The following is a 24428-nucleotide window of genomic DNA, read 5'->3' as shown; positions in this document are numbered from 1 at the left end:
TTCTGTGGTACCGTGTTGATCCTGGTATGCTTGTGCTGGAGCCCAGCAGAGGCTCAGCACAGGTAGATGCAGTCTGCTGCTGGTGGTTTTATTATGGATTGAGAATGGTTTACAACTGGATCTTGCCAGAAATGTTCTCGTTAATTCCTCGCCCCATTAGAAATTTCAGATTTTGAGCTTCTTGTCTCCCTTTGCCAGCTCACAGCCTGACAACCCTGAACTCAAACACCCCGGTTGTCTCCCACTTTCCAGAGGTGGTTTAATCCAAACTCCATTCTCTTGCTACTCCTAGACCCATCTCTTCATCTCTTCGTTACTTTGTCCTTGTCCTTTTCAGCACTTATTCTACTACATAGCTGTTCAGATGTCTCACAGCAGGTTGAAGTTGAGAGTTCAAGTGACGGAAGAATAAGAATAGGGTTTGATCTGCTGCAAGCTTTTTCAGATGCAAAAGGATGCAAAGAAATTTTTTACAAATTGCACTGAATTTTAATCTTCTGTTCTTACTCTTTGAATATACGAAGCGGGGTCTATGTTATGAACTCTTCCACTCTTCCCCACATCCAAATGCATTGCTACAGTCAAAGGCAGAATAGGTTCGTTCATCCCAGAGGCAATCACCTGCCCGCCTGGGGCTGTATCGTATTTTCTGTTTCTTCACTGGTAGTGTGGTGTTGGGCCAAGAATATATTGCTTATTTTGGCACTATTCTCCAACTCCAAATCAGCCATACATGCTTACAGTGCTGTAAAGTCATAATGATGCAATTGCAGCAGAGTGGTCAAATGCATACAAAGTGTGTATATGAAGTAAAATTAACTCACTGCCTCTACAGCTCTGCTCATGTTGTAGCAGTTGCTTTTCAGATTCCATAAAGTATTCCCTCCCCTTTTATTTCTCCTCTTCAACCCAGAAGCCCTTTGTTTCTTTGTCTGCTCTTACCACCTATTTCCGATCATTCTCCATAACCTACAATTGAAATGGAACAATTGGATATGGTGGGGGTGAAAATAAAGTATCAAAACATCAAAGTTCATTAAAAAAAATAATATCTGACATAAGTGACTAATTTCCACAGAAACCAGGACTACTTTCCTGCAAAACTCTTACCATAAAAAGGAGAATATTCAAGACAAATCTTAATGTGCATCAGTACATTGCTTTCCAAATAGGGTATTTTTCACTTTTTGTCATGGAGAACCAGCAAACATATTTTAGAGGAAGTATTTTATAGAAGGTGCTCCAAACTACAGCTGAACCAAAGACCACCACTCTGTTGCAGAATCTCTTCAGAAGTCATGTCAATGGCTTGGATTCCCCTGTTGGATAGAAATGCTCCAGCTTTGCTTTTGTACCAAACCAGAGCTGTTTGTTTCTGCCTTGGCCTCCATCTTGGGCCATCTCTGTATGAAAACAGACAGTTTTCGCAGCACACTTACAACTGAAGACTATTTGCATTGTCTCTCTCTATAAATGAGTAATACCATCACCTCTCCTTTAGATCTGCACACGGGAATGAAGAAAAAATAATGCTTTTGTGACCTACAAAAGCCTTACTTGAAATAATTCTCTACGACTTGAGGCCTTTTGGAATGGAAGGGATATATTGTTTTGACTTGATTAAAGCTGAAAAGTTGATTTGACATCCTGTTGTCAAGGAAACCAATTCACACACAAAAGAAAACAGTTGTGATGGTATCATTCAGACTATTCAAGTGACCTTAGAAAGAAAAAAAGGCTTCAGTTCTAAAGATTTGTATTCAACTCACTACACCACTGTAGAAATAAAGATCATTGCTCTTTATGCTTATTGGAAAGCAGTTTTCAATCTGGAAAAAAAGCAAAATGCCACATCTTCTTCCAACTGCCAGATCCAATACTTTGCTGGGACCATACACATAAACACACCTACCATTTATTGCTTGTTTCAAAGAGCCACAGAAACAATCACACAGAAGATGTATAGGGAAGGAGAAGGAATTTCTTTAGTTGGCGGGACCATGATAAATACCCCCCAACACATACCACACCTATTGAACAGCAGCTCACAAGCCAGGTTTTAAAACATCCTCTCTTTCAACTGCACAGAAAGCTTACCTCAAGCACAGCAAAGTTTTCCTGAGAGATATGAAAAAACAACTTTTTTTCTCCACCAGCCTCCTAGATCCCTCAACAAATTGAGTTTTTCATGCATGCAATAAATGGGATGCAGTTATGCTCAATCTGCTCACTCCTACATACAGGATCCATAAGAGGCAGAGCTGTCCTGGCTGACCACTACCACCATCATCCAGCTTTGCAGCCCAAGCAAGTCTCATGGAGGTTTCATTCCCTAACAGCTGTGGTTAGACTGGAAAAATGAAACTTTCTCTCTATCCACTCGCACGCTGTAATTCTACATCTCTTTCTCTGATGACATAGCCTCTGCCTGGCCGACTGAGCAGACAGACGACTAAACAGCAACTTGTCTCAAATTCAGCTTAGAAAAAAATAGGCATGATATTAATAAGGAGGGAAATACACTGAGGAATGGATGCTAGTGTTCTTACATTATTGTCATTTAAGGGCATCACACCAAAGGTCACGGAGATAATAAGCCTCAGTCATTTTCCATTTGTTACACAACATACAAATTGCCACAGTGTTAATGAATATCTTTCTCCATACCCGGCCAGCCAAGACACTGTATTATTTCCTCTTAGACAAATACCTAACCCTTGGAATTCATTATTCCCATCACTTCTTACAGCACTTTGTCCTTAGGGCCGAGTAAAAATGCCACAAGGCGGCTGTGACTGGAGCATCAAATGCTTCATATGGCCGAGCCTGACTTCCTTCTGACAGAGCTTTCTTTGCTGGAAGAGCATACAAAGCACATTTATAACATTTATGATCAAATATGCACACGTGCATTCATATATGCTCTCACGAGTGTCTTAAACCCCTTGCAGAACACAGGAAAAAAAATTTTTCATTGTCTGTACTTTGCAGACATTGCTTGATACTTATATATTGAAGTAATAGTTATGCTAGAAACACTAACTGACCACAACAATAGAAGCTACCATGAAATAACTGCATTTCCACTTAAAATAATGACAACTGGAAAGTAGTTCTTGGAACAGAAGTTACATTCACAGAAACGTGGAAGGACTGGCATAAAGGGATATACTGCTTAAACTCTCTTTACTCCTAATAAATAAGAGAGCACAGCTGAGCTAGAAGAGAGAGGAATGCCTCATTTCTAATCTGTACTTCATTGTATTTTAAGTTTAGGAATTTTGCATAAATATAGACAGCAACAGCTGAACCAAATTCATACTATTTCATAAACTGAGGTTTTCTTAAGATGATAAATTATTATTTTCACTGTTCACTCTAAGTATAAAGAATATGCAGATGAAAAGAGAATATTGAAAGCTGGTAGCTTTGTACAGTTCTGAAAAAGTCTAAACTTTATGAACATAGTTAAAATTAGAAAGGGAAAAATGCAGTCCAGCACTAAATGCTGAGCTGAAACACACCAAGGTTACTTTCTGCATGTAATCAAACAACCTCCACCTCTGTCCCCCAGACTGAAACACTGCACTTTGGATTTTGATGACCACCTTATCTTGGTATTTCCTCCTCTCCCACCCAACAAACCCAAACAGCAAGAGCCAGAAAAGAAGAAAGTGCTGATGGCACTGCTAAACTTACCCACAAACAGGTCCATACTCCGTTAGGAGTTTTGTGTGGCTTTCCCAAAAACCCTGTGGAGAAGACAAACAACGAAGTATTTTAGAACAGAAACTCACAGCATTGTTAATGCTCAGACCAAAGCTTTGAACCTCAACTAGGAGGGCCATGGCATTAACTCGTAACTTCACCTTTCTCTCATTGTCCATCTGTGACAGTAGAGTCTAGAAATGATGACTGAAAGAAAATCCCAACCCCCAAAAAGGCCTGGAAAGCTATGAAACATGTTTTCATCAGGGTTTTACACTCCAAAATACATTACCATTTTCATGATTTTTTTTTTCCCCAAAAAAGAAACTAATTTCATGATTGGGGTCCCAAATCATAATTTTTTTCTGATACGCATGTGGATGGAAAAACTGACAGAGAAATTAGTAACAGAATAAGTATATGATTTACTACACACAAGAGAAACACAGGGAATGTGAAAAGGTTGTCTTGGTTTGGTTTTAATTATATTATTTAAAAAAACCTGAAACCTGCAAACTTGGAGTTTAGCATGAGGCAGTCACCTGGGACACCCTGCAGAATAGTAAGCAGATTTATTTTAACAAACTTTTAGAATTTTTACTGTGTTTCATTTTCATAATTGATGAAAATTGGTATCCATTTATCTAAATAAACCTGCCACTATACTAAATTGTTAGTGTCCTATATGAATTCAAATTGATTAATCCAAAAGAAGGTGTGCAAAATGTATCCCCAAAGGTGAATATAAAAAAAACCTGTTTTAACAGAACTGTGATATTTGAGAATTGTACTGCGTTGTGTTTGTAACTTGTCTATGGAAAAATAATACATTTGACTGCATTAATCTGCATTTATATTAATTCAAGAAAGACTATTGTGATCTATCTTCATTCTTCAGAGAAAATTCACTAGCAAAGTAGAATACTTATGCCTCATATTGAATCTTTCTTATTTTTTTTGACATACTGTAGAATATTAGCTAGAACAATATGAACTATTGTAAACACATTAACCACAGACATAAATAAACAAGACTATGTAATGTGTGTATGCTTTGGGAGCATTTTACCACACTAAGCAAAAGAGAATTTGATAATCAAAAGTTATCCTACTTATCTCTCTTGGGTGTTAACTTATCATCCAAATTAGCAAAGCACTTGCAACCACCTACAGTCCTCTTATAGAGCCCTTCAATTGTTTTTATTCTTAATACATTTGTGGGTTTGGTTGTTTGTTTTTTAAATCCTGCACTGGCAATATATTTATTCTACAGGACAATATGTCTCTAGGTTAAGGCAAGAACTTTAGGTTTTCCTTAAGCTACAAAAAGTTAAAGCACTGGATGGTGTGTAAGAAAACACACTAAAGATAAAATTATGAAAGAGGTGGTTCAGATGATTGCCTGAAAAAATATGTATTCTCACTGGAACAATACTTTACTACTAAGGTAAGCAGAAAAGCCTCATCCATTAGCAGGCAGACACTAAGGTGGACAAAGCCTTTGTGATACCATAAATACCTAGAGCTAACTCAAAAAGGCTTTTATCTGCAGACGCCGAGGGAGGGGAAAAGGTGCATACACATTCACACCGACCTGCATTTTGCTATAGCGATACTTCAGGGCTAGCAGGATTTCAGCCTGCAATTACTATGATTTCGGCATTACAAAGGTTGCCTACTGCCATTCCCTACTGATGCATGGGGAAAACCCTGGGGCCAAATTTTCCCCAGTGCTATTCTCCAGGCAGCTATCTAAGACTGATAAAGCAGGCTCAGCTCATGGGCATGCTCTGACCGCTTTGCCAGGGAGAGCGATTCCAACCTGCAGAAACACCGATGACATTTACAGCCGCGCTAAGGCACCGGCACGAAACAGGGCACCACTCGAGGTTAGGAGGCAGAGTTGAAGACAGGGTGCAAAGCGCTGCTGCTGTATCACAATGGTATGGGTTGCACAGGGCTGAGGGACTCCCAGTCTCGGGAGATGATGCTGACCCAGGTTTGCCCCCAAGCCCGCTTTCCTCCTACCCTGAGCCTTCAGCGGGGACATCCCAAACTACAGCCTGAACCTTGCCTGCTAAGTTTTCTTCGGATTGCGAGCATGCACATAGGCATTGCACTTGCTGTATCCACCAGCTGCATTCCAGCGAGCCAGCGGGATATTAACATTTACAAGAAGCCTAGGCTTTAAATGATTCAATGAAAAAGCCTTCCAGAAAGCCAGCTTCTTGGAAGCGGTGCTCCTGGCTCACTACAGCAGAGGGGTCAGGCAGAACACTTTTCAAATCAGGCCTGTTAACCAATAACTGGTTTTCCACCTCCAGGTCTCCTAAATGATTGCCCTGGCTTAAAATTAACCATGCTTGGTTTTTCTTCCTCAAAGCGAGAAGTATGAGCCTGCAGGATGAGGGGAGAGAAGGAGTTCAAAAGTATCTGGGAGAGGCTGTGAGAAAGCATCCTCGGGAACAAAAAAAGCACTTGTTCTCTACAGTAGAGGACACTTTCTCACATCCTGCACCACTGCACATGAATGCACAACCACTGCCTGCCCCTGCCATCCTCACCCAGGACCCGCTGCTATCCCAGCCCCCTTCACAGGCACGGTGGGCATGCGGGAGCAGGTCTCATCGGGCTGCCTGGGAAAGATGAGCAAAAAGCACACGCAGAGCCCTGCAAGGCTGCGGTGACCGGAGCATGGGCAAGGCAGAGGCAACGTGTGTGTGCGTCCCTCAGAAGCCAAGGCACACCTTTCAACTGGAGGAAGCTGGGGTCATCTGAAGACACCTGTGTTTCTTCTCAATAGCCGTGAGGAAGGCCAATGAACCTGTGACTGTCTCAGTACACAGTGAGGGGATATGCCACATCCACATAGCTCTGCCAGTTTTGCAGCGTCATCCCTGAACACAGCTTCCAGTAGACAGGTACCTTGAAAACATCCTCCTCCTCCTCCTGTGAGTCATGTCTGAAGCACAGCAAGCCTCTTAAGCGCTTTTGGTAACTTATTTACACCAGCTGAGGTCGATCTGCTCCAATGCTCATTATTGCAGGTTTGTCCAAGTTTATAATTGCAATTGTACTCGGTACCTACAGGATAACTAAGCACCTGCCCACCAGCAGCAACTGTTTTACAAGAAAAAGGAGATAGAAACCTCTCTTTGACTCAAGATCACCTAGTGGGTAAACACAAGGAGAGGAAGTGAACTCAGAAATGGTGCTTGCTGATATGTACCCAGTGACTTAAACAGCCATAAGACAGGAGCAGTAATGAAGCAATGAGGGGGCTTAGGAAGGGGATAATCAGGGAAAAATGGAAACATATGTATTCTGATTTTTTAGGAAAACAGAAGGAAGCTGAAAAGCAAAACAATGCACAGTATTATGAGATGACACCATGTGCATCAGGAGGAACTGTAGCACATGAAACAGTCACTCATAACAATGAAGCTCAAAAGCATAGTCAGTAATGCTCTTCCAAGTCAGAAAAATCCTGTAGCTTTTTCTTTGTTTGGAAGCTGCAGAACGTGAACTGTCATTCACAAAAACTCAGAAAAGGGTTGGGGCGGGGGCCTTGCTGCGTGTGGCCCCTATGCTGAGGTACCACCCTGATGACAGACCATTATCAAAAAAGGTAATGCAGGAGGATGAAAAGCTTCTTTCCCTGAAGAAAGCATATTTTACAGCATCTGGTACACCATGGAAACAGCAGCTCAAGTGGGCTGACTGCTGCACACCCAGAAGGCTTCTTTGTTTACATGGCTGGCGGTTTCCTCCCTACAGGGAATTTGCATTCTCCCCTTCCTCTGAGCATGTATCATCAGCTGCATCTGTGGGTAGAACCACCCACAAGGCCAAATCCTGCTCTCAGGGATACAGGTGCAATCCCCATGGAAGGGAACAAGATTTGGGTCTGCATCAGTCAGAGCCAAGTCTTGCCATTGCCAACCATCTATCTTGAGATATTAAACACTGAGGCTTCAGCCTGAGCAGCACATACATGAAGGGCTTCAGAAAGGACGCCGTTGGCTCAAGTATCCCCTTTCCTTTTTTCAATAGATTCTGCCACTGCAAGATGGATCCTTCAGCAATTTCCTCCTTGTTGCATATTCACCTTGCTAGTTTCTCACAGCAAGGAAAAATCTGCAGCAATGTCATCTTCCCTCCTTGCTGAAAATGGGTGTAGGCACTAAGCCAAAGTTTTCAGAAAGAGGCAGTAGTACCATGCATTTTGATTTTTGGGGTGTCTTACATGAGGCATATCCAACCTATTCTTATTAGTTCTTCAATACCTGCAGATCCTGTGGCTGCAAATGGAGACTTAAGTGACTTTTAAGCTTAAGCTCAAGCTTAAAGGGACCCACATTGCATAGAGGATGCTTTGTAACATTTTAGCTTGCTGCAGCTGAAAACCAAATCACATGGTTTATGAACTTAGATATAGTCCTTAAGGCTCACTAGGTTAAATGGTTTGAAGGAGGGCTGCACAGTTGGGATCCAGCAGATGCATGCTCCTCACTAGCTCAAAATTTGGACTCCAAAAAAGCAACTTCCAGAGGGTAACCCTTGAATTTTATAGTGTACCAAATGCTACAAAAGCTACTGAGCTGCGTGGAGAGTGATGTGGTGTGCCCATCTAAATCCACTGCAAGTGGGAAAATATTACCCATGCCAGGACAGCCAAGGGAAAAGTGCTTCTTTTGTTGCCCCTTACTGAAAAGCATCACACATTACGTGATGTCAGTCACTTACCAAGGCAGCCTGGATTCAAACCTGTGACATGTGAAGCCAAAGACGCCACATCCCACCACTAGTCCCATATACATTCCACTCTCACCACCCTGTAGTCAGACATGATGTTCTGTTTCGCTATGATATTAATAACCAAAGCATCATTATTGTTTGAGTGCACACCTCATATCAAGAGACCAATATCTATACAGTTATTTATGGTACATAACAACAATGAATGGCATTTACAGATCAGATTTTTAGTATTCAATAGGCTTCACATGTCTTTTTTCATTAAACCACCTAGAAAAAAAAAACCAAACTGTTAATAATCTAGTACCCAAATTGATTTTTTTTTAATACAAGCTAATATTTAATTAAAGCAACCTTGTATCAGACTGCAGCCCACTTTGAAGGAATGACCCCAGACTGTACATCACATCCAGTAATAATCTTAGTGAAAACACTAGGATGCCAGTGACAAGAGGAGGAAAACAGCATGAACTTCTAACCAGCCTGATTCTGAGCCATGTACATAGTTTATTTCCTTTGATCGTTACCCTTAATGGCTGTCCTCTGTGTGTAATTTGGTTTAATTTATGTGTATGCCATTTCAGATTTTAAAAAACACATATAGCCCTTCCAAATTTATTAAAAGCAGCCTTCTTACCCTTAATAGTTATTAAGAGAGGTTAGTGTTATGTAATTAAGTTAATCCTCATCTGTAAAGGCTAATTAACTGTACACTAATTGAATCTGCATATGAAAATTTGGACAATGTGTTCTCATTACACAATTAAAAAAAATTACCTGAACTAAATACCAAACAAATTGTAAATTTTTTCCTTCTACCTTTTCAGGTCTTTAATAAAAACTAAATGGGCAGGTTTATTCCTGCGTGCTGTATTAGCCCTTGCCGCCTGGAACAAGAAGCTGTCATATCAGTGTTTGGAGATACTAATCCTTCCCCAAAAGATGGTTTTCCCTCTTGCATGAGCTCTTCCTTTTGTTCTGCCATTACCCCATGCCTTTCCTTACCCTATTCTCCTTCCACTGTCCATCACCTGCCCTGGTCAGAGAGGGCAGAGGCTCTTGGGATCGAGTCATATCACCCAAAAGGATCAGACAGGCATTGAGATATCTTCTCAATGGATTATACCACCCCAAAGGGTCAGATGGCACAGTAAGATTCAGTCATGCCAATTCACCACCCCAAAGCCTGCACAGAGCCAGCTCGAAGCCACCTGGGCAGTTTTGGCAGGGTGCTACCCTTTCACCGCCAAAGATCACTTCCCAGTGAAGTCCTAAGGAGAAAACAGCCTCATCTCATTCTCTTCGGCTTGGGTGTGCCTGCATTACAAAAGCAAGACATGTTTTGGACTCTTTTCAGCCTTTGCTCAAGACATTTACAGTTTAAAACAGTCAGGTTTCCAAGAGGGAATTAAGAAAAGCACATCATCGTTTCTGGTATTTGCTGTCTCTCCCCATTAACCAGGTTAATGGCTGATTCCAATAGGCTGGTAACTAAAAGAGTCGGTGGGAGGGAGGGGAAGCCAAGCAAGTAAATACACAATTGCGAGCCTGACCTCAATAGCATACAAGATTTCCCAGTGCACGGAACACACACACAGTCCTCAGATTTTCTCACAAGCCCCACCATATGTTTTTAACATTGGAGTTGTAAGCACCAGCACCGAGTCAGTGGCACGGCTGGACGGAGCAGCTGCAGCCAGATAACAGTCCCTCAGGTACCACTTCTGGTCCCCCCCAACAACCTGGCACCCTGCTTCACAGCAAATACCTAAAGGAAGGAAGGTCAGAGGAATGGGAAATAGGATACACCGTGTGTTGTCTTTCTTTGGGAAGATAACACCTTTTCAGGGTGAGGGAACAGTGGAAGATGTACACAGACTTTAGTAACGCATTTGGTCAGGCAGCAGGCGAACAGTCATCACACCCAAAAGGATGAGGATTAGGATAAAAATTGAGAGACAGTAAACACGCAAGCTGTAGGAAAATGAGTATGCAAATGAGTTGAAAGAAAAAGTACAGGCGTGAAAGGAGGAAACCCATAGATATCCCCAAGGTCAGTCTTGGGACAAACCTTGTTCAGTGTTTTGAGGTCTGACTCTGGCACAAAAAGCAGACAGACTTTAGAGAAGTACATTCATGATTCTGGGTTGAAAGACAGATTCTTTCCTCAGCAGGCAGAGAGACGGAGATTGTCCTTATCAGAAGAACTGGGTGACCTAAAGAACCTGAACAACTGCAACAGAGGAGAGTCTTTAGTTGAAGGCAAAGCTTCATGCCCTTGGGAGGGACTATGTTAACTCCAAAAATTTCTGCAGTAGTAGGTTATTGTTTGAAAATGACAGAGAAGGGAAAAACCTGGATGGACACATCAACCACAGGATAATGATGAACAACAAGTATGATGGGAACTACAAACGTAGAATATCTAGGATATGCTTTCTCTGGAATGCTGCATGCAAATCTGATGAGCCACGTTCAAAAGGAATGAATTAAAAATGGAACGAGTGGAGAAAAGGGTTACAAGGATCCTCAGGGAACAGAAGGCCTGTCTTACAAGCAGTAATTAGGAGGGTTCATTTTAGCAAACCAAAGGTTCATTTTAGCAGACCAAAGGGAGGAGACATGCTTGCTGTCTATAAATGTACTGGGAGTAATCATCAGGGAGGGAAAATATCTATTTAATATAAAGGCCTACATTACTAAAAGATCAAATGCATATAAACTGGCCATGGATAAATGTTGCTAGAAATTAGATGAAAGTTATTGACTATCAAAGTAGTAAGATTTTAGAACAGCATCCCAGTCAGAATAGTGGGGGCAAGAACCTCAAGCAGGGTTTTGAGGCACAGGAGATAAGATGTGGACACTTAATAAAAATGGAATGTAGGATGAATAACCCAGCCCATCTGTGCCAGCCCCTCAAGGTGATACACAGCCACTTCCAGAGTAAGAGAGACCCCTCTCTACTGGAAAAGATTTACTGCACTTTTATAAGTGCATACTGCATTCACACTTCCAGTTGATCCACCATAACTTTCCAAAGCATTCCCACATAGGTATGGCCTCAGACTTTAATTTGGCATACTGCAATGACATTCGTGCTTTCTTTTTGTCTTTCTATTTTCAATCTCATTTCACATTACAAACTTCATTTCCACAACATATCTGGGAAGGTAAGTGCCCATCTGTCACAGGTGGGGAGTTGGAAGTACAAAAGATTAAACAATTTGCCAAATGCCACACAAGAAGTCAATGGTAGAGCCAGAGACAAGTTGCAGGTTTCTCAGTCCTCCTTCTTGGTATCTTATGAAGCCATTCCTTCTCTGCCACAGAAACACAGACAGTAGATGAGATAGGAATATCAACAAATTCGATCTATTTCTGAGCTTTCAGACATATCACACGCCTGAGGCTTTAGAGAAAGGCAAGAGGAAAACAACCCTACATACATGGTTAACTCTAAAATACTTTAAATAGGGGGAGTTTTCTTCCTCAGCCAATTGTTAGCTTAAGATTCAATTATTCTTATCATAATGTGCATAGCTACAAATATAATTAGTCATAAAATTATCCAGACCCTCAAATTATTCCAGCCTCTGTATTAGACTCTCTGATTCTTGCAATGATGAATTCTCCAGACTGATTACACTGGCTAAAATAATATTTCCTTTTATCTATTTGGAAGTTGCCTGCCATTAGCTCAGACCTTGTTTATATCTGCTGTAGAGCTATAATTGCAACCTTACTATTTTTATTAGGACTATTGTCTAGATAACACTTAAACCTGCTAGGCCCTTATTTTACTTAATAGTAAATGTCACAGAAGACACCTATTCAGGCTTCTAGGAACCTTTATCAAAAACAGAAAACATGTCATTATGAAGACGTGTTCAAAGAGAAATACAATTTGTGCAATGTGTGTTCATGAAAGGCTCCATATGAGGTCTTACAGACTCACTGCAATTTCTGATCCTGTGATAAACATATATTTATAATAAGTCAAGAAACTAGAAAAAAAAAGAGAAAGGAATGACGGATTCTTTTTTTACTAGACTATGTAATTTCCACTAAATCTCTTCTAAGTTGTCTTCCAAACTGAGCGTAATTCTCTCCTACAGAACCTCTCCTTGTATGTAATTCCACTGGATTGCTAACCATCTTTGTTGCCTTTCTTAATGTTACCACATCCTCAATTTACAACAGGAAAACAGAGAATTACAGTGCTCTCTATAGGAGGGAATTCACTGCACAACGGAAGACCATTGCAACGTGTATTTGCATGGCGTGCTCAATGTCTCTCAGATGGATTAGCATAAGCATTCAGCACATCTTACTAATGGCAAATGAGTTTTATTGCTTTTCTTTGCTGGCCTCCCCTAAGGGAAGCAAAGCAGTAATCGCGTAATTTAAAGAAATGGAAACAACTTTTTGCAGGGCAGACAGACACACTACCTAAATCTAAGAAAAACAAACATTTTGGGAGTGCTCTGACAACACAGCACTGTTTTAGGGAGGAGACAAATTGGCATTTGGAGAAATGAAAGTTGACTTCTTTCCCAAGAAAGGGAGATAGGGACTTCTTTTCTTTCCAAGGAGTTTCTCCACTTCTGCAGAGCGTCCCCCTCCTCATCAACAGCAGGTTCCTTCAGATTATGAAAATATCATTTTTAAGTGTAAAATATATTAACCAATCCCATTGTGCAATAGCCTCTCTTAGGTGCCGTAAAGTGCAAACAGGCTTTGAAATAAGTACTGGAGACATTACATGTCCACAGTCTTGCTTCTTCACCTACAGAATTATGATCACAGTGTTTAAGCTTTCTTTTCTGATGTAAACTCCTGGCTATCTCGTATTATTTTAACTCACTAGTGCTTAAGTGGATACTATTTAGGCAGGTGGGTTTCAAGAAAACCTCAGCTTCAGGAAGCAACATTACTCATTCAGTGGGTGATAAAATCTTGGCCTCCTCAGAGACATTTCCCTGGTACAGTGCTAGGGGTCTCTACCATTGTTTATGAACTGATTAGAAAATCAATGCCAATTAATTATCTGTGACCATCAAGTTTGAAACTATAAAACATACACCTGAAAGAACTAAAGATTATCACGAACTCCATCTGAGTTCAGCTCCCAAATTTTGATCTTTCATCCTGATGACACTAAGACATCAAACAGTGCCCAAATCAAAGCACTACATTGCGTGCAGAGTACTCCATCAAGGGAAGAGACCTGGAAAGAGCATTACACATGATGGACATTAATCATAGAATCATAGAATAGTTTGGGTTGGAAGGATCCTTTAAAGGCCATCTAGTCCAACCCCCCTGCAATGAGCAGGGACATCTTCAACTGGATCAGGTTGCTCAGAGCCTGGTCCAACCCATCCAGGGATGGGGCATCTACCACCTCTCTGGACAACCTGCTCCAGTGTTTCACCACCCTCATTGTAAAGATTTTCTTCCTTATATCTAGTCTAAATCTACCCTCTTTTTGTTTAAAACCATTACCCCTTGTCCTATCATAACAGGCCCTGCTTTAAGTAATCATGCCACTTAATGCATTACTGAAAGACACTAGGACTATTTCTGTATTTTAACATAGCTGGACAAGCCCAGCTTCCTCTTGTCTAATGCCCACCTTGTATGGATGCAGGCTCTCAAGCATGAAAGAAGAAAAATGTCCCTATAGATTGTACTGGCCTCTGATGCAGAACAGAGCATGCTGCTATCTGTAGCATGGACAGGCCAGGCACAGGCATGGCAGGTCCCTTTTTACTACCATCTATCACATGGCACCTCTGTAAAAGCCACAAGGTTACTGGCAGACAAGTCAGCTTGACACACACAAGCCCTGAGGTGAGCCCATACATTCAGCAGGGCGCGAGAGGCCATGTGGCTGCTGAGCTACAAAAGCATCTTCACCCCAGCTATGGGTACAGACACTCAGTGTGCTTCATCCTACTCCCAGACTGACAGTACACCAGTAGGACAGACCTACTCTAAACCACTACAGACAGAAATGTGTTGCAAGATCCTATGCAGAACCGAATAACTTTATCCCCTTGGGAATAAGACAAGCTGCAGCTACGACAGCCCCATCACAGCAGGCGCTTGATTCTTTGCTTAGCTTAAAATAATTATTCCAACAAAATCTCCTTGTTTGCACAATGTAAGTTACTCGCCATGTTCTGTTCTGGAGCCATACACTGTTTAAGACCCCAGCCACCCGTTTGGTAGCTGGTAGGATCCAAGCATGGAAGACAGACACTCTAGAAAGCCATATCAGGCCTCCCTGGAACAACGGATTAGGAAGAAGACAGCCAGAAACATGTCATGCCAACCCCTGCGTGGGCTGGAGAGGGGATCACGGAAAGCAGTGGGAGCTGAGATAGCACAAGGAGCCTAGATGTGAGGCTGCAGCGGAAAGACAATTTGAGACAGCTCTAGGGATCAGCAAGGCCACTGGCCAGCACCCTGGGCAAGCACAGGGGGTGCCAAGCAAAAGCACAGTCATAGCTTGAACTGTGACAATTTCATAGGGAGAGGAGTTTGGGTTTGGAGGTGGGGACTGAATTGGTTTGCGTCAGTCATTCAGTTCTCTTTCTAGATCACCGGTCAGGGCTGGATTCTGCAGCAGCATCAGAAAAAGCACCTTGTCAATCCATCTGGGCTTTTTTTTTTTTTTTAAATGAATGATGCTACACACCTGCAAATACCAGATATTTTCCAGAGGAACTGATGCATTTAGCTGCCCTTTCACAACTGCATTCATCTGCACCCAGAAGAGGAGAGAAAGGCTTGGCACCCTCATTCAGTACAAGGGCTATACAGAACTAGATGCTTTGGCACAAGACATGAAGTCAAGAGCAACCACTGCTCCTCCCTCTCTCTGTGAATTAACCATATTCCTAGGGGATTAGGCCACTGGCAGAAAGTAACCACTGCCTGGGACAGAAAACAACTCTCCCATCACACCCTCCCCATAAAGTAACAACCTGGGGGGACTGTAGAGGAAAACAAGGGCAGGCGACAACAGCACAATCAAGCTCCTTATGAAGATGTCATCTCAAATGGAAAACTCCCAGTGCGTGCACTGTACTGCATTTCTTACGTATACGGTACCAAAGTGCCTCCACCTACAGAGCTGAGGGTTTGCACGTTCCTCTTTCCAAGGTGGTCAGGTATTGTAAACAGTAGTTTCAAAGCAGGGGCTTTCTCCTGGGGTTCCTCAAAGCAGAGGGGGGCCCTGTCTGGTAAATGGTAAGAAATTGAATTATGGGCCACCTGAAGGACAAATTCTGTCCAGAAATAAGAATCAAAATAATACAATGTGCCATTAAGAAGTGGTGATAAAAGTTTAACCTGTCTGACATCAGTGTTTGTCCCACAGGAATAGAGCCAGAGGAGTGACCTTTGGAGAATGTGGCATCCACTCATGCCTGGGGAAGTCAAGGGGCATCCCCCCATACCACAGGGGACAGAACTTGGCACCCTACAAAAGCGATGGAGAATCTCCTGCCGGTGCAAGATCTGGCAGCAGCGCACTGTTTGCTGGCAGATCTGTAAACCCAGCCCCTGCGCAACAGGTACATCAGGAAATAGTGGCATGACCAGAAGGTGAACGGACTCCTCATCCACTGCCAGGTCCCCGAGGGCTTTCAGAGAGACAGGACAGTTTAGGCGCTGCTTAAACTTCAGGGATTAAACTGGGGTTTTTTGACCACTCTGAAAACTTAGCCTCTCCATCATAGATTTGGGTCAACACCTTTTTTTAATTCAAGATCAAAATTACAGGGTTGATCTGGAAGTAAAAATAAAAGCAAGACCAGATGAAGAGTGTATATATCTATTCCTCTCCTGCTAAAATTTGAAGCTAAAAATGTTATACACACCCCCCTACTTATATGTAAGAAAATATATATATTTATTTATTCATAACAACCTCGGGTTATTTATACCACAATGCAGGATGCACAAGAGAATCAGGTCCTCCAAAATACAAGCAAGTATCTCAGCTCCTGTGGAATAAGTAATTTCTAGAATATGATAGATTAAATTCAATTAAAGGAACAGCTTTGAAGCACTGTCTTTAGAGCAGAGTTCCTCTCTCCCCCAGTTCCTTAACACAGTAGCTGGACATTTAGTTTTGTGACATGCCAAAATCTTTGTGCCTTGTAAAGGAAGACACAGGAGAAGGAATGTTAACGGCCTCTTTTTACAGCAGCCAGTCATCAGAGGAGGTGGGAGAAAACAAACCACACAGAAAACAAATGCCAATTTGTGGTCTTGACCATTTAAAAATGGATCCCAAAATAGTCTGCTAAATTGTTTCACCCAGAGCAAAATTACCCATGAATACATATGCATGCACACAAAAACAGCATCTCTTGACGCAGTGCTGATGGTGACTGCAGTCAAGGAAGAAGCGTTATTGCATTCCACATTGTGAAAAGACCACAATGCAGTAATTATTCTGAAAGGTTTTCACAAAGCACAATTATTAAGCTAACATTATCCCATTATTGTTTGTTGCTATGGAGATAATATAATCAATATATTTTCTGGATTGATTTTTTTAATACTACTAGCACATTGCACAATATAGCAAGATTTAACTCAACGCATTAACTGATTTTAGTTTATGATTGGCAAAGTCTTGAGGCAATAGATTGCAATCCATCTCACGCCTATTATTCTATCAAGACACTTAATGTCAAAATCTCTGCTGCAAAAGCAAGTTTTCCTTGTTGAAAATGAGAAAAAGGATAACAAATTTATCTGAAGAGAGGCAATCTTTTAAGCATGAATTTAATGCTTATTCCTATTTTTCCTAAGCCAAACAAAAATTACCAGACTTGACTACAGAAGTAATAGAAAAGCAAGTTGTGTTTGAACTCTCAAGACGCTTATTTATTCCAGTGGGGATGTTTTAAGGCATTATCCTCCTCCATGTAATCTAAACTTTTCCTGCAGCAACAGGAGGCTCCGAGACAGTGGCAGCAACTGCAGCGCTGAGCCAGAGCCTGTTGGACGCGAACACAGTTTGCAGCCGTGCCACCACCTCTTCCTGAGCAAGGTCTTCCTAACCTTGGAGAGGTCACTTGCTACCTGCCCCTGTGCCCAGCGAAGACAGCGGGTGCTCAGCCACTGGTCTCAATGGGTGGTGAAGCAAAACTGTTATAGCCACGGCCCTTGGTTTCCTTGCCCATAGAACGGCAAGAACGCTTCCTTTCTTCCAGATCTGCCTCTGGAGGTGATAAGCTTTTGGCAAATCGCGTGACTGCTCCTGTGTTAGGACAGCGGTAGGTCTGCACGAACCTGAGTCTCAGATCTTTGCAAGACAGCAATATAATGTATTAAGAGGCTTCGATTCTGCCACTGTTGTTTCAGCCTGTTCCCTCTCCTAGGAAGGGACAGGCTCATCATTGTGCAAGGTCTCAAAAGCCTTTTAATATGTTTTTGCCATAATTGTCCACAGAAGGATTTTAACAGGCTTTCCCCTCCCATACAGCCATACTGTGGTAAACTGCCTTCACCTCAGGCCCAGAGGTGACCATATTTTGTCAGCATTGTTTACGCTCAGCCCAAAATTTACAAGTGCAGCATGCTAGATTTTGCATAACTAAAGAAAAGAAAAGGAGTTATAGCAACATTTGAAAGTAACAACGCCTGTTAACTCCTGTGAGAACCATACAGTTACCCTTTTAGGTGCCACAGTGTGGCTTTAGCTGCCTTGGCTTAGACACCAGCATATAAGCATTTCGGCCATAGAGTGTACAACTGCTTGTATAAAAAGTGAAATTATTAATCATAGTAATCACAGTAATTCCACCTTCTCCCTTCCCTAAAGGCACCAGATTGGGTGGTCTTGTCTTTCTACATGCAGTGGGCTGGGGCCCAGTAGCGTAACTTTTGGACTGGCTGGAGGGAATCCATCAGGAATGATCATTCACAGATTAAATATGTTGCCTATGCAACACATCTGGCCCTTCTGGCCCAGGGGATAAGTAATAGAGTTAGGAATGCACATTCACAACCCACCCCCTGTAAGATTGCTGCGCTGCCGCTAACCCAAGCAGAGCTAGGGCTGGTTTATCAGCCGCCCCTGCTCTCCTTGCTCCGCATGGCACGGATCACCCTCTTCCACTGCGTTTCTCAATGATGCCACTTTTACCAAAATGACTCTGAATTGCTATATTGGCACGTGCCACGGTGTTTAAGATAAGCACATACGTAGGGTTGCTTGCCTTCCTACCTTGCTTACTCTTACGTTCTTTTAGAAAGGATTTTTCTGCTGGACGGGGCTTTGACAAGTAGGTATGATGCTCATTCAGACAGGCTACTGTCACGTGTGCAGCCTTAAGGACACCATCTGCTAGTTCATCAGCACAGTAAAACATTGCTTAATACACATCACTGTTTCAAATACAAAGAAAAACTTCATTTGTTTCAAACCACTGACTGACTGCTGTCCACCACGGTGCCTTATCATGCAACAGCCCAGAAATTCTGCAAAACTACCACCTCATTTAGCTGCGGTCAAGTCAGGGGATATCAATTTTGGTAACAAGAATGATACAATTACATTCCTAAGCAATTGGTCTCGGTAACAGACAGACAGCACCTCTGGTAAATTGGCTGCAGGCCTGATTTTACCACTCTCATTCATACCAAGTAGAGCCTACCCAGTGAGACCCCCTTCATTCCAGTGCTGGAAGACTAAGATACTACTTAGCACAAGCGAAGTAATCAGTGTCCTGCTGCAAAGGTTGAGGCTAATTACGCTTTGCTTAGGTACATTCTGTAACTGCTGTGTATCTTCTTCTAGCCCAAGATTACAATTTTCCTTTTTTTTTAAAAAAAAATGGATCAAGTCATTAAAAAAAAGGAAAAAAAATTATCATTACTCCACAACATAGAGATTAAACTTTGCAGCTGGAGGTTGAGCTCACATGTAGCAGAGAGTCGTGCAGTGGCGATAGGCATGGCACAGAGGCATCTGCCAAGGGGGAATCCTGTCCCTGTGCAGCACAACTTCTCCCGGAGCTCAGGTTTGCTAGCCTGGCTGTCCCTGGCCAGTAAATTGACCCAGGCTGCTATAGGAAGATACTGGGGTCCTACACCCTCACCTTCCTGACTTCTCCTCACGTGTACAACACGGCCTTAGTGGGAACAGGGAAAGGACAACCCCTCACGTAGGTCACACCACGCTGCAAAAGGCTCTCACAAACCTCCTTCTCTGCTCCCACCACAGCTAAATATAATTTAACCTGCAGCACTTTGCCCGTAATTATGCAAAAAGGTGGATTCAAGACGGGAGGTTGGAGGGGAAGCCGGCACCGCCGCGTGGCAGAGCTCCCTTTGCCGGCTCCGCAGCAGCGCTGTGCTCCGGGAGATGGGAGCTGTTCAAATGTTTTGACAGAACGTGCCGATTCCTCGGGAATGTTTTTATTCTAGTCGATGTGCCAATTCTGCACAGATTTCCAGTGGAAAGCAGGCAGACAGTCTGGGTCTGCTGAAATAAAACGACTTCTCCCAGAAAGAAGGAAAAGTTGCATTTTCAGACTATTTTTACTCGATTAGTGATTGTATTTGTTTTAGTCAGTTTGTTGGATTGCTTTCAATTTTACCTGGAAACTCCATTTTCTACCAGGCTCTAAAGACAGGCCGAATGGCACCAAAACACTATAGAAAATTAAGCTCAAGCAAAAGACCTCAGAGGACTTTTGAGATATAGGTTTGTAAGTAAACAGCGCACAGAGATAAACAGGGAACCCAAAAAGACTTTACACTAAATTAATGATGTCCTAACTAGAGCTGCTTAGCCTGGTTCTGCAAGAATCCAAACACCTCCATTTTTGCGTTTGCGGTTGTCTTTCAAAGCCTTTCTTTCTCTTTTGCCTTAGGGAGTTATTTATAGGGCTATTATAATTTGAGGTCTGGTCTTCTCATGGCAGGTCCTCCATCCAGGAAATGAAATAGCATTAGAAAATGAAATCTCGCGTTTATGAGGTCTTCAAGATGGCTCCCTGGGGCATTGGGGGGAAAAAAAAAGGTAGTGAAAAATATAAACACAAATATAACTGCAAGATACTCGCGTGGTCCCTAATTCTATCTGTCATGAACTATATGAGACTCTTTATTAAAATGGAAACCCCTGGTATAAGGTCACCAACTGCAGCTTTTTCCCCCAAAGCTCTCCCATTCCCTTCTTGCGTGTGATCAAGCACCTTTTCCATCCCACCTTGGCTGCAAGGTGCTCACGCCCAAGATGTGGAACACAACGGAGAACTCAAACGCCACTTCCACCAGCTGCCTCGCCACACGCTTTTCACAACACATTATACATTGCAGCATATTAACTGAACAAGGTAGATTCGTTCATCCCTTTGCAGGCTGTAACCTTTGCAAAAATCATGTATCAGTCACCAATTTCTTGCTCATACCGCTTTGTACTTCTTTCCTAGACTACTCTCCAGAGTCATGAGGTGCCTTATCCTATCCAGGGCTCATCACCTGCTCTTTCCTCTCAATATACAGACATAAATGCAAATAGAGGCAAATAAATGAAGACTTTGGGGTTCTCCACCCCCTTTTTCCGCGTATCCCCTCCAAACCCTGCTCTTGCCCTCTAGCTTTTCCCCCCCTTTCTTGTGCGTAACGTAATCGCCCTGTGTAAGGTCCCACTCAGCTTCCCAGAGAATACTTAAAACCCTTAACTTATCATCACATGTGACTTCTTATGGCTCCTGTAACTCAGCTGCTACTAATCCTACCTAAACCACCTCTGGCATCATTAAAAGTTAACAGCTTTGCATACGCCCAGAGTTGAAAAAAGCCATCAGATATAGCGTACAAAAACTACAGAAGTTCATAAAATAGTAACAACCAATTTGCAATTATTTTAGTGTTTATTTTTTTGCATAGCTTGTTATGAATATACGTATTTGAGAATATTTTTATACCTATATCTAGGTTTCAATTTCTTTTTCTCTTGTTTATAATTTTCATTTTTCTTGTCATAGGGTAAAATAAAAATCACCAATGTTCAGCAAGCTATTTTTTCCACTTGAATATTTAAAAATGCCCCAGTGCAACTGTCCAAGGAACTTCACTTCTCCCTCTGCCTTATTAGAAATCATCTGAAATTCATGGAATATTTAAAAATTACAAAATGGAAGCAGGAAAAAAGGTTACTAACAAAGAAACAAAATGAAAAGTTAAAAAATACAAGGACAACCCAAGACTGTATCATCCATTTCACTGCATTGCATGGTGAAAACAGGAAGAAAACCAGCAATTTGAAATATATGTTTTTTAAAGCACACAGGTTTGTTTAGACTTCCTGTTTAAAAGCTTTTCTTTCTTTTCTTTAAAAAAAAAAAAACAAACAACAAAAAACCCCCAGTCAGTTCTCAAACGAACCTGATTAGAATCCAACTCTGGTTGATTTTGGTTTCACATTATTCTCTACACTTAGACATGGGCTGAGGCCTCTGAGGACATAGCAAATTAGATTAACTTTTGATCTCTATCCCTCTCTGACCAGATTGGTCCTTTCTTATGCTTCTGTATCTTCCTAGGCAACTGGCATTTCTGGATCAAATTGCATAAATACTTATCCAAAAAAGAGAGTTCCAGAAAATAATGTCACTTATTTCTGACAAATTAAGAGAGCACCCTGAGCACGCAACAGCTGCTTTACATCTCTCCCACATCTGCAGCTACTGAAGCCCTCGCAGCCCTGCCCCAGTGCCCATCCTGCAAACCCACACTGCCCTTCCCAGCACTGCATCCATGTGACTGTGGGCCATGGCTAAGACCCAGTTTCATATTCAGTCCTTCTTAAAGAAAGTTATATTTCATCTCTGTGTCCTGCCTGGGGAGGGGAGGAAAGGGGGAGAACCCGGAGGGTCATGAGTCTTATGTCCAGATAAAGCTACCAGGAGGTGATGCCACCCAAAGGGCACTGCAGGCAGACAGAAGACAGCCCACAGTGAACACCAGGGATTTAATGGCATATATTTGAACAAGTAGTTCTCCAAAGCCTTCTATTACTCATTTTAATATAAAGCCTTGCAGAAACCGAGCCTGGCTAGCCACGGCAGATCAGACCCACAGCAGCTGTACCTTCCTACTCTTGGAAAGGGCGGGGGAAGTATCTCGCTTGCCACCCTTTCAGGATGACTTGCTATACAGAAGGCCAGCTTCTTGTTTGAAGAGACATGTCATGCTGTAAACATTTCTAGTGCAGCTTCGGTTAGCAGCACTTGTAAGAAAACCCTAATGAAAATAAATTGTTATGTATTTACCCATATGCTGAGGAGCATATGGCTAATGCATTTAGACACTGCTAATGAAGTTAAGACTCAGCTAAATTTGTTGGCTCATGGATAACAACTGTTCTCAACAACCAATCTGAGCCTGCTATAATTTTAGCATTACAACTGATACCTGGCCATTATTATATGTACTGACCCTGCTCACACAGAACTGGTTTTCTGAATATGGATTTCTCCATGTCACAATAAGAAGGTAACCAGCATATGATGCCACTAAATCCCAGATTTACATGTAATGTCAGCAAGTTACAACTTCATTTAAAACAACAGAGATTGCTCTTACTCATTGTAGCTCTGAGTCTATTGCTTTCTTTTTTAATTTCAAGGACTAGAAGATTTTATTTTGTCCAAGCCCATTCTCTCCAGGCCAGCGCCACACCGAAGTGACTACAGCCAAAATTGAACACACTCAATCACACCTAAGAAATATTCTTGGTTTTTTAAGTCCATATGTAGAAGTTTACAACAGCAGCTACATGAGTCCTCCTATTCAGTCATATCACTACTGCACTGCTCTTCAAGGTGAAGGTCCCTACTTGTGGGAATCCTACTCCTTGTGCATGATCACAGGGACCGTAGAGTCCAAGGTGAATTCCAGTTTAAGTGATTACATTGGGTCTATCTGAAAGCTACTACCATTGCCACCATACGTTATCTTCATTCTCCTAACCCAGCTACTGCATAGCATGACTGGTTTGTGTTCACTGTTGCTACATGTCATGCCAGAGCTGGCTTTAATTTAGCAGTACACACTACTTAAAGAGTGGGCTACGTAGCAAATTCCAGAGGGTGAACATGCAAATATAGTCTCCAAAAGGCACAACACATGGTAAACTTCCCCTACACCACTCTCAGAGCTGGGTGTCATTTATGATGTAGACTTCTGCACTGGTGGATATTGGGTAGCCATTTCTCAGTTGACCCCCAAAACCCATCAAAAAGCAATGGTTTTGGTCAAGGATGGAATGGAACAGCAGAGAAGTGTCCTTCAGCAGCGTTATCTTGGAGACCCACCTTAATCAGGCACCTTCATTTACAGATCAGAGCTCAGGCCTGGCACTGATTCACAGCCCCACTTGCTCTGTGACTATTGTCAAATAATTTAATCTTCCTCCAGCCTTCAAACTGCCCAGACTATTAAAGACATCAGTGATATCAGCTTCCCCAAATATACCAGAGAAAGTCTCCAGAGAAGTTGATCCAAGTGTTTCAATACAATGTGATAAAAAAGCAAGACCTATCTATTCCAGAACACCATCTATGGCATTTTGCAGGTGGGTAAAAAGAGGCACAAGGTGAAGCAAAAGAAGGAGATTTGCTTACCCAGAAAATGAGAAACATTTTCCCCACTCAGACTTGCCCATAACCACATTGGGAGCCTGTGGAAAGCCAGAAGCATGACTGGAGAGTCTCTCTTCTCACTCGCTGTGCTGCCACGGAGAACATCATCCCCCTTCCACTTAACAGGTAAAGCCCTTCTAGCTAGCAAGTGCATCAGCCATTGCTTCTGCGCCTCACATAGTGTTTAATAAAGTAAACAGAGTATGCCAAAAACGTGGCTTAAAGAATACCAAAACTGTGATGTTGCTCATCAGCAAAGTCTGCATCTCCTTCTAGGGG

General features: G+C 42.2%; 1 protein-coding gene across 1 annotated transcript in view; it reads right to left on the bottom strand.

Moving 5' to 3' along the window:
* Nucleotides 1–24428, bottom strand: part of TBXAS1 (thromboxane A synthase 1) — a 252009-nt gene that overhangs the window by 153146 nt on the left and 74435 nt on the right. The window contains exon 4 of the mRNA XM_009649239.2: nt 3700–3752. Within this exon, the coding sequence (XP_009647534.1) occupies nt 3700–3752 (53 nt within the window). The remainder of the gene's footprint in view (nt 1–3699; nt 3753–24428) is intronic.

The sequence above is a fragment of the Egretta garzetta genome, unplaced genomic scaffold, assembly GCF_000687185.1.
Source record: "Egretta garzetta isolate BGI_Z169 unplaced genomic scaffold, ASM68718v1 scaffold321, whole genome shotgun sequence".
NCBI classification, from domain to species: domain Eukaryota; kingdom Metazoa; phylum Chordata; class Aves; order Pelecaniformes; family Ardeidae; genus Egretta; species Egretta garzetta.
This window is presented reverse-complemented; position numbering and strand designations above follow the sequence as displayed.